This window comes from Oncorhynchus clarkii, chromosome 28, assembly GCF_045791955.1.
Source record: "Oncorhynchus clarkii lewisi isolate Uvic-CL-2024 chromosome 28, UVic_Ocla_1.0, whole genome shotgun sequence".
NCBI lineage: Eukaryota > Metazoa > Chordata > Actinopteri > Salmoniformes > Salmonidae > Oncorhynchus > Oncorhynchus clarkii.
The window spans coordinates 20,719,897-20,730,364 of NC_092174.1; the positions used below are offsets into that span (position 1 = coordinate 20,719,897).

Genomic DNA, 10,468 nt, shown 5'->3' on the forward strand with positions numbered 1-10,468 from the left:
CAGGAAGAGAAAATCACATCTGGCTTCCAGATGTTCTATGCTGGGACAGCTAAAGGTCAGGGAACCCCTTCACCCTCATTCCATACACACTGTACACACAAAAACTCAGAAATGTTTTTGGACCTTGAAAACAAATATGGGTAATTGTAACAAAATATCCCTTAGGAGGATGGGCCAATTTCATGGTTAAAATTTAATTCCCTCAAAGTAGTGGTTAGAACCCAGCATCTCTGCCAAATAAAAGTCTTGATACTATAATCTGGCAACAATAGAGGGACGGATTTATAATAGTACAGAATAAAACTAGTCTGTCGTGCTTATCTGGTAAAATACTATGATCAATTTTTATAGAAATTGTAATAGAAAAACAAATGTGATTATATAAATGCGGAATACACTAATTGTCAAATAGGGTTCACTAAAGATTTAGGCCAAAGCTTAAAGCTTGTAGACCATGATTAATATAAGTGACATGTGAAGAGGAAAACAAATACAAAATAAAAATTAAAAGAGGGAAAGGAGGTGGAAACATGAGCTCTTCTGAAAAGATGTGTAGCTACAGTACTTAGCTATCTACAGCCCGACTAAACACAACTATATTCACACCTGTTGTGGCTAAGTGTGGATATTTTCAGAATTGCAATGGCATAGATGGGTTGGTAAGGGCTGTTCTATTCTTCATGATTCTTAGGCCGGGATTCAATCCGATCGTGCTTTGTCGACTATGCAACTTTTAAAGGCAATGTTCCCGCATTCGTAGAGACCGCATTCATGGCAAAAATATGCTGCTGGCTCAATTGGAAATTAGCCTTAATTGAGAAATTGATGTCATTGGTCAGAGAATCTAACCACCTGCTTCCTACAGTCCTTAATAAAAGAAAAGGATGAAAACCTGCAGGCATTGTACCTCTTGTGGACTTTGTGGTTGCCTAACCCCTTCACCGGCATGTTAGTTTTACATGTGTAAGGTCCTGGTTCAATCATTGCTCCTGGCTATTTTCTACATCATTCAATAAATGGCATCCCATTTCTGACATCCAACTTCTGTTATTTCAATCAAAATAGAATTTTGATTTCTTTATTGATTTTCTATATTGGTTTACAGTGAACCAATGAATTCATATTGCCTATATCATATTTCCTTCAAACCTTAGCCTTATCCTGCTGTTATGCTGCATTCATAACCAAGTGGGACGGTGGTATTAACCACATATGACTGGGAAAAATCCACTTGAATGCCCCTCCAACTCGTAATTTCAAAGTGGGAAACCCTGGGAAAACCTGAGCTCCGACTTCTCCCAAATGCATTTTCAGCTGTTAAGTGTAATCAAAAAAACATAATTTATAAAAAGCAATCTATTAATATGGCTTTTGAACAATATAATTGGTTTACACGCATGATAGCTGTGCTTTTAGTTTATGGTTGACGCAGCTTGTGGACCATTAGCACATGAATGCATCCAAATGGTATTTATGACTTCACAACTGGTAATTAATTACCACCTTCCCACTTGGTTATGAATGCAGCAATAGACTAGAGTCGGTATATTGCCTGCAGGATACGAGGAGACTAAGGCTACACTATCAATAACAATTTGATCTATACAGTGGTGTGAAAAGTACCCAATTGTCATACTTGAGAACAGTGGCATCTGGTAAGACAAGGGGTGGCAGTCTGTGTATTTTTGTAAACAACAGTTGGTGCACGATATCTAAGGAAGTCTCGAGCTATTGCTCACCTGAGGTAGATTATCTTATGATAAGCTGTAGACCACACTACCTACCGAGAGAGTTTTCATCTGTATTCTTTGTAGCTGTTTACATACCACCACAGTCAGAGGCTGGCACTAAGACAGCACTGAATGAGCTGTATTCTGCCATAAGCAAACAAGAAAACGCTCACCCAGAGGCGGCGCTCCTAGTAGCAGGGGACTTTAATGCAGGGAAACTTAAATCCATTTTAAAACATTTCTATCAGCAGGCTGGCTGAATGTGCAACCAGAGGAAAAATAACTCTGGACCACCTATACTCCACACACAGAGACGCATACAAAGCTCTCTCTCGCCCTCCATTTGGCAAATATGACCATAATTCTATCCTCCTGATTCCCGCTTACAAACAAAAATTAAAGCAGGAAGCACCAGTGACTAGATCAATTACAAAGTGGTCAGAGGAAGCAGATGCTAAGCAACAGGACTGTTTTGCTAGCACAGACTGAAAATGTTCTGGGATTCCTCCGATGGCATTGAGGAAGGAGTACACCACATCAGTTATTGGCTTCATCAATAAGTGCATTGATGACGTCATCACCACAGTGACCGTACAGTACATACCCCAACCAGAAGCCATGGATTACAGGCAACATCCGCACTGAGCTAAAGGCTAGAGCTGTCGCTTTCAAGGAGCGGGAGCTTATAAGAAATCCCGCTATGCCCTCAGACAAACCATAAAATAGGCAAAGCATCAATACAGGAATAAGAATCGTACTACACCGGCTCTGACGCTTGTCAATGTGGCAGGGCTCGCAAACGATTACAGACTACAAAGGGAAGCACAGCCGAGAGCTGCCCAGTGACAAGAGCCGACCAGACGAGCTAAACTTCTTCTATGCTCGCTTCGAGGGAAATAACACTGAATCATGCATGAGAGCACCAGCTGTTCCAGAAGACTGTGTGATAACACTCTCCGTAGTAAGACCTTTAAACAGGTCAACATTCACAAGGCCGCAGGGCCAGACGGATTACCAGGACGTGTACTGTGAGCATGCACTGACCAACTGGCAAGTGTCTTCACTGACATTGTCAACCTCTCCCTGTCCGATTCTGTAATACCAACATGTTTTAAGCAGACCACCATTGTCCATGTGCCCAAAAACACTAAGGTAACCTGCCTAAATGATTGCCGACCCGTAGCACTCACGTCTGTAGCCATGAAGTGCTTTGAAAGGCTGGTCATGGCTCACATCAACACCATCATCCCAGAAACCCAAGACCCACTCCAATTTGCATACCTCCCCAACTGATCCACAGATGATGCAATCTCTATTGCACTCCACATTGCCCTTTCCCACCTGGACAAAAGCAACACCTATGTGAGAATGTTATTCATTGACTACAGCTCATCAATAAGCTAAGGACCCTGGGACTAAACATCTCCCTCTGCAACTGGATCCTGGACTTCCTGACAGGCAGCCCCCAGGTGGTAAGGGTAGGTAACAACTGTAATGTAGCAGTTTGAGAGCTTCAAGTTTCCTGGTGTCAACATCACCAACAAACTAATATGGTCCAAGCACACTTAGACAGTCTTGAAGAGGGCACGACTGTAACGGCTGTCGTAGGTGGAAGAAGGTGAGGACCAAGGTGCAGAGTGGTACGTGTTCATACTTTTAATAATGGAACTGAACACTGATTAACAAAACACAGAGAACAACCGAAACAGTTCTGTCTGGTGCAGACACAAAAACAGAAAGCAAACACCCACAACCAAAATGGGGAAAACAGGCTACCTAAGTCTGATTCTCAATCAGAGACAACGAACGACACCTGCCTCTGATTGAGAACCATAACAGGCCAAACACATATAAATATAACCACATAGAAAAAACAACATAGACTACCCACCCCAACTCACGCCCTGACCAAACTAACACAAAGACGTAATAAAGGAACTAAGGTCAGAACGTGACAACGACAAAACCTATTCCCCTTCAGGAGACTAGATTTGGCATGGGTCCTCAGATCCTCAAAAGGTTCTACAGCTACACCATCGAGAGCATTCTGACTGTTTGCATCACTGCCTGGTATGGCAACTGTTCGGCCTCCGACCGCAAGGCAATACAGAGGGTAGTGTGTACGGCCCAGTACATCACTGGGGCCAAGGTTCCTGCCATCCAGGACCTCTATACCAGGCGGTGTCAGAGGAAAGCCCTAAAAATTGTCAGAGACTCCAGCCACCCTAGTCATAGACTGTTATCTCTGCTACCACATGGCAAACGGTACCGGAGCGCCAAGTCTAGGTCCAATAGGCTTCTAAACAGCTTCTACCCCCAAGCCCCCAAGCCAAGACTCCTGAACATCTAGTCAAATGGCTACCCAGACTATTTGCAGTGCCCCCCCACTCTTTACACCACTGCTACTCTCTGTTGTCATACTACCTCAACTAACCTGGGCCCCCGCACATTGACTCTGCATCGGTACCCAACTGTATATAGTTTCTTTATTGTTATTTTACTTCTGCTCTTTAATTACCTGTTACTTTTGTCTATTATTCTTATCCATCTTTTGTTGAAACTGTTGTATTCGGTGCATGTGACTAATAAAATTTGATTTGAGTAAAAGTAAAAGTAAAAATACCTTAATAGAAAATGAATCAAGTAAATGTCACTCAGTAAAATACTGCTTGAGTAAAAGTATAAAAGTATTTGGTTTTAAATATACTTAAGTATCAAAAGTAAAAGTATGAATGATGTCAAATTCCTTTTATTAAGCAAACCAAATGGCACAATTTTCTTGTTGTTTTAATTTACCACTAGCTAGGGGCACACTCCAGCACTCAGACATGATTTACAAACTAAGCATTTGTATTTAGTGAGACAACCTGATCAGAGGCAGTAGGGATGATCAGGGATGTTCTCTTGATAAGTGAATGAATTGGAAATGTAATGAGTACTTTGGGTGTCAGGGGAAATGTATGGAGTAAAAAGTACATTATTTGCTTTAGGAATGTAGTGGAGGAAAAGTTAAAGTTGTCAAAAATATAAATGTTAATTATATATACACAAAAAAACTACTTAAGTAGTACTTTAAATCATTTTTACTTAAGTACTATACACCACCACATAACCTTGCACTTCAGTTTACTCCTACTATTTGAAGTTTGTCACTTTTCGTGAACACACCTTTGATTTATCCCACCTACAGTCAGCAGAGGAAATGACAAAACTTCAATGCTTATCAAAAATACCTAGGAATTTAGTTTTTATATAGATCAAATGATTGGGACAACTTTAAATGTATTAATTGAAGTTATCATCACGTGGCTATGAATCTATTTGCTCAGTAGCCGAGAGCATTGAGAGCATTAAACCTCTCAAGAATTGACGTCAAAACAACAAGCTTGCAGGTGGTGGCCATTTGTGTCTGTAACATTCCCCCCCATAACCCATTTGCATCTCATAATGGCTGATTTCCCAATTTCTCTCATTTTCCCAACCATGCCATTTGTGGTCTATATACTGAATTTGATATTTTTAACACGTTTAACACTTAAACAATGATAGGGAGAGAGAGGTTTTGGAATTTCACTCACCTGCTATGATGGCTGGGTTAGTCTGCCCACCCTCTGGGTTGACCCACAGTTCAACACTGAACTTAGCCCGAGGAAGCTCAATGCCAGCTGCTGGATTGACCCTCAGTTGTTCCTTCTGTCCACTAAAGTACAAAGCAGACATCCACTTAGGGGGGACGTCTGGAATCTGGGCACCCCACAACATGCTGGCGCGGCTAGGTGGTCCCTCCTGCTCCACAGGGTAGTCCTCAATCTCAGCAGAATAGTCACTGTGCTGCCGGAATGTAGAAAATATCCTGCGGGACTTTACTACGCTCTCAGGGAAAGCTGCCCGACTGTCTTCACCATCTGAGACTGTAAGGGTACGGCGGACCCTTCCAGTCAGAACTCTCTGCTGCTTTTTGAGCAGCAGCTGCTTGTGTGGGCCCTCAGAGCGCCCACCATCAACCTCTGGTTTGTCATTGTCACTACTTGAGTCCACTGTCACATCGGCCTGACTGGGAGGCTTTCTGTTGAAGTTGGGGTTAGGAGAACTGACCATCCCTAGAATCTTAACATGTCTCTCCTCCTTGTCTTTGGGTATCACTGCCTCTGAGTTTCCCGGACTAACCTTCTTCTCACCTTTGCCCCAATGAGAGGCACTATCCAGTCTCGGATTAGAATTAGCATCAGAATTGCACCCACCTGAACAGGAGGACTCCTCAAGATGAGTTATATGATAGAGACCACTTTGCCTTGTGGTGTATCTCCTTGGGTGAGCCACTGGAGGGAGATGTGGAACTGATGCTGAGTATGCTGCTTGTCTCAGTTGTCTGGTGGACCTGCACTGTTCACTTGTTAAGTGAGCCAGCTCACTGTCAGCTCTCTGAGCCATTGCGCGTTTGTATCTTCGGATATGATCTGATTGAGCAGAGTTTAGCAGCCATGTGTTGATCATTATGAGGACAACAGCCAGTAGTCTAACAAACAACATTTTGGAGTTTAGATTTGGAATTGTTGTTTTGGAATGTTTTCAGTTCTGGAACCCTGCCTTCTTCGATATAAAGTTGAATACAGCGGCAAGATCAGATGTGATTAAACCCCCTATTCCCCATTACATAAACTAGTGATAAGTGGGTAACTGTGTATTTCTCAACTAATAGTATTATAATAAATCCAAGGATTCCATTTTCTTTAACAGGTATCCTATTTTTTGCAAAAGCAATTGCCTATTTTTGTTTGGACTGGTCTATTTAGTGCAATGCAGTCAAGGCAGGTGTGTCATGCATACTTTCATCAAGATGGCAGTTTTCCTTCCAGACTTCAAAAAGTAGCTAAATAGAAGCCTGTCAGTGCACTCAAATAGAGAACTGTAGCAGTATGTTTCATTGACTGAGTACAAAATCTTCAGGCTGTTGCATATGGAGGTTCAATGTATATTTAGTTTGTAAAAGCTTCTGGCTATTTCGCCGGTCTAAACAAAACTACAACTTGCCTCTCGTCTAGCCTCCACTGCACGCATCATATCAACTCGACTTTAAAACCTGCTGCACTGTGAACTGGCCACTTTTTTAGGGAAAGTGACGGTCAGAGCAACCTACCACAATACCGCCTGTTTGAATAGGATGAAAGTATTGTCATTAGGCTACTGTATTTTTGCAGCATCAATTTGGAATTTGGAATGAAATTGTGCAATATGGTTACTTTCAGTCGATCTGCTTGTCCATATAATTCAGTTGGAAGACTATTGTCCCTGGTTGGATTTCTCTTTTTATTATTTGAAATATAGGATCATTCACGTGATGATTTCAGTGTTTTCATCCATTCCGCGCAAAATAAAGGTTAGTTCATGTCTTGCCTTCAGGTCTTGCCACCAATCTCCTCCTTGTGCGCTATTTTCGATAGTGCCCGTTGTTGTTAACTTAAAATTCACCCTGTGAGAAGGATGCTGGGGTGACCAAAACAATGAACAAGCTGGCTGAGGTTTTTAGTTTTTAAGCCAATATTTCTCATTCAAGGACTATACTATGAAGTCACATAAAGTAAAGGTAAGCTTTATTGAAAGATAAACCTTAAATGCAGTCATAGGCTACACAATGGCAGAAATATAAGTAACTTAACCATTAACTATTGTCTATTGTTATTTATTTGCTATTTCCTTTCCCCGTATTTGGTTAAAAAAAGTAACAGCAAGGTATGAGACAAGAAGCAAGAGCAAATCAATGGGAATCAGACTAAATGCTCTGCTGGTCCTGTTAAGAGAGACTCCAAATAAAAAATTGTTCATTAAATCACCTTCAAGCGCGCGTAAAGTCCTCTTGTATGCCCATTTGAAATTGTGGATATATTTTCTGCGCTGATGAACCGCCAGTCTCGCTCTCCTCCATAGCCTATTCAGAAGATCAAACCAACGCGCTGAAACGTTTTATCTATTACTCTCAGACTGACATCACTAACCCTGCCCCTACTACACACATTAGTAAAGAAAGGAAACCTCTCTATCCAAGGCAGTCACTCTTCACCATCGACGTCGAGTTGTGTGCACTGTCCATACTCCTTAACTGTATTTTTCAGGCACTTTTATGAATAGTCAGTCTAGTGCCTCACCACAGCCATTGAACAGTGATTCTGGCTGAGCCTCACACCATACGAACACCACTCTCGCACACACATCTGTTTGACACGTGAAAAATGATAAACCTATTTATTTAATTAATTGGAATAAAAACGAGCATGCCATATGTGCAGGTTCCTCCATAGCCTAAATTGTTATGTATGGGTAAAATTGGTATGGTAAAAAACTAGGGTGCTCATGCTTGGTATCACTAGTGCTTTATCATTTGACGAACCTGCTAACTGAACTCATCAGTGTTGTGGTCAATTCAGTTCAGTTTCTGAATTGAAATTGAATTAATTAATTGAAAATTGCCCATTGTTTCTTATTATTTTTCAATCCACTTGACCATACCCTGGAGCTAACCAGTATAGAATTTCATCTTGGGGATGCTTGAAAACCTCTTGCTACATCAGTAACCTGAGCTTTTAACAGCATTAAGACATAAAATAAAAAATAATATTAATTTGTCAAATCAACTCTAATTGCAATTACCTATTGCATTTCGTTATAGCTTGCATGATGAACAACATATCCATCATTTAAACTAAATTATCTTCTCACCACAGTAAAACTTTAAGATGGGCTATAACTTTTATGAGAAACATATGCATCATCCTATGTGGGAGCCTCTCTAAAGTAAACTGTGCTGATGACTTTGCCTTTGGACAAAACATATTATTAGAATATGATAGGATGTTCAACTACAAAAACAGACAGGTAAATCTTATTAAATCTGTCCCAAATGTACATTGCCCCTTAACTTGTTTCCTTCATTTTTGTTCACTGCCATTGTGTGTGGCTGAATTTGTGGGTGCTCTTCTTCTCGTCCACTTTACTACCAATCTTAAAGGAATGACACCACAGGACTGCTATAGGAAGTCCCTGAACCATCTCGCCATGCCTCTTCTAATCGTGGCCTGATCACAATTATCTACCCCACCTCTAACACCAATATCACATGAGGGTGCGTCTTTAGATTTGAACCAGCTCACGTTGTTACAGTGAGCTAAACACTAGGGTGACAAAATGCAACAAAGACTATTGGTAAAATACTATTTAGCGTTTTCATTATTCAATTCTATTTTTTTATTATTACTGTACAGGTGTTCCTGTCTCACAGAGCTCACAGTAATATAATTTGGACGGTATCACTCATGTTACTAACTTACTAGACATCATACCTCTTTTTTGATCAAATGTAGAATTGCAGATCTTATATATGTCTAAACATATATAACATGGGGTGGCAGGGTAGCCTAGTGGTTAGGACGTTGGACTAGTAACTGGAAGGTTGCAAGTTCAAACCCCCGAGCAGGCAGTTAACCCACTGTTCCTAGGCTGTCATTGAAAATAAGAATTTGTTCTTAACTGACTTGCCTAGTTAAATAAAGGTAAATAAAATAAACGCAACCATTTTCTCACCCCCACTATTTTTGTAAGGCTCAATTTGCAAACAGCCCAGCTTAAAGCAACTGACATTTTGTGCAGGGGCCCCTTAATGGGTAAAAAGGTTCCTAACAGTGGGAGGCAAGAATTCCTCAACCAGCCTGAGGATCTGCCTGCAAAACATTCTGCTTTTTTATCGAAGTGCTTTGAGATCCTGCTGCAACTGTCGAAAAAAAAGTGAATGGCTGCTCCCGGGCCTCACCCCCCACTGCAAAGGACCTCTAGGAGATTATCCTTCATTTGAGCCTGCCCAACCCCAACCCATATACCACAATCTGAGTGACCAGAAACAGAATGGGGAAAACCCGATGTGCCGGACAAATGGAATGAGGGAGGGGGGAAAACACACTTGGTAGAAAATGTAAGAGGGGGCCAACAATTGTTTGAAGGCAAATGTAACTTAATAGGTAATTGACTTAGTCAAATTATAATGTTGTTTCGCAAACTGTGTAACACCGTAAAACAAATGACAAAAAAAAACATTCAAATCAACAGTATAGGGAAAGAAATGTATTGCAGGTATAGGCTACTTTTTGTTGTGTGAGTAGTGAATCCTTTCTGTCTGTATGTTGTAATTGAAAATTGTCTACTAAAAGAGAGTTGTACTGTCTCAGTTGTGTTTCACATGTGAATTATGGAAGAAAGAAGGACACAAGATTCATAAATCTGTTCCACAAGTGAAAACATTGGGGAAATGATTTGCTGTGAATGCTGTGCAGACCTACATGCACACCTAATATTCAAATTTGACTGAGGTAGAGTAGATATGAGGGAAAAAAACAGGTAATCCAATGTATATTTATGTGTAAGAAAATATATGAATACATAAATACATTTTGTAAAGCTTGACTAGACAGCCTGGTACTTGCCACTTGAATGAGCCTTGGTGAGGAGTGTGGCAGAGGTGATCATGCCCTCTGCTGTGTGCTGTCAGAACTTCATGAGGCCGGTATGGCCACCATTACCAACACCACAACTTGCCCAGGTTACTTTCATACAAAAAAACATATCTGTCAATATCTATCCATTACATATTTTTATAGCCTGATTTTGGGGGGAAATGTTATTATATACATACTGTACCAGTCAAAAGTTTGAGTTTTTTTCTTCTAGTTTTACTATTTTCTACATTGTAGAAT

The 10,468-nt window shown here is 40.8% G+C and overlaps 1 protein-coding gene across 1 annotated transcript in view; it reads right to left on the reverse strand.

The window, feature by feature from the left end:
• LOC139387384 (pappalysin-2-like) overlaps nucleotides 1–7,662 on the reverse strand; it is an 83,390-nt gene extending 75,728 nt beyond the window's left edge. Inside the window, exon 1 of the mRNA XM_071133529.1 lies at nucleotides 5,309–7,662. Within this exon, the coding sequence (XP_070989630.1) occupies nucleotides 5,309–6,260 (952 nt within the window). The 5' untranslated portion in view covers nucleotides 6,261–7,662. The remainder of the gene's footprint in view (nucleotides 1–5,308) is intronic.
• Between the last annotated feature and the right edge of the window lie 2,806 nt (nucleotides 7,663–10,468).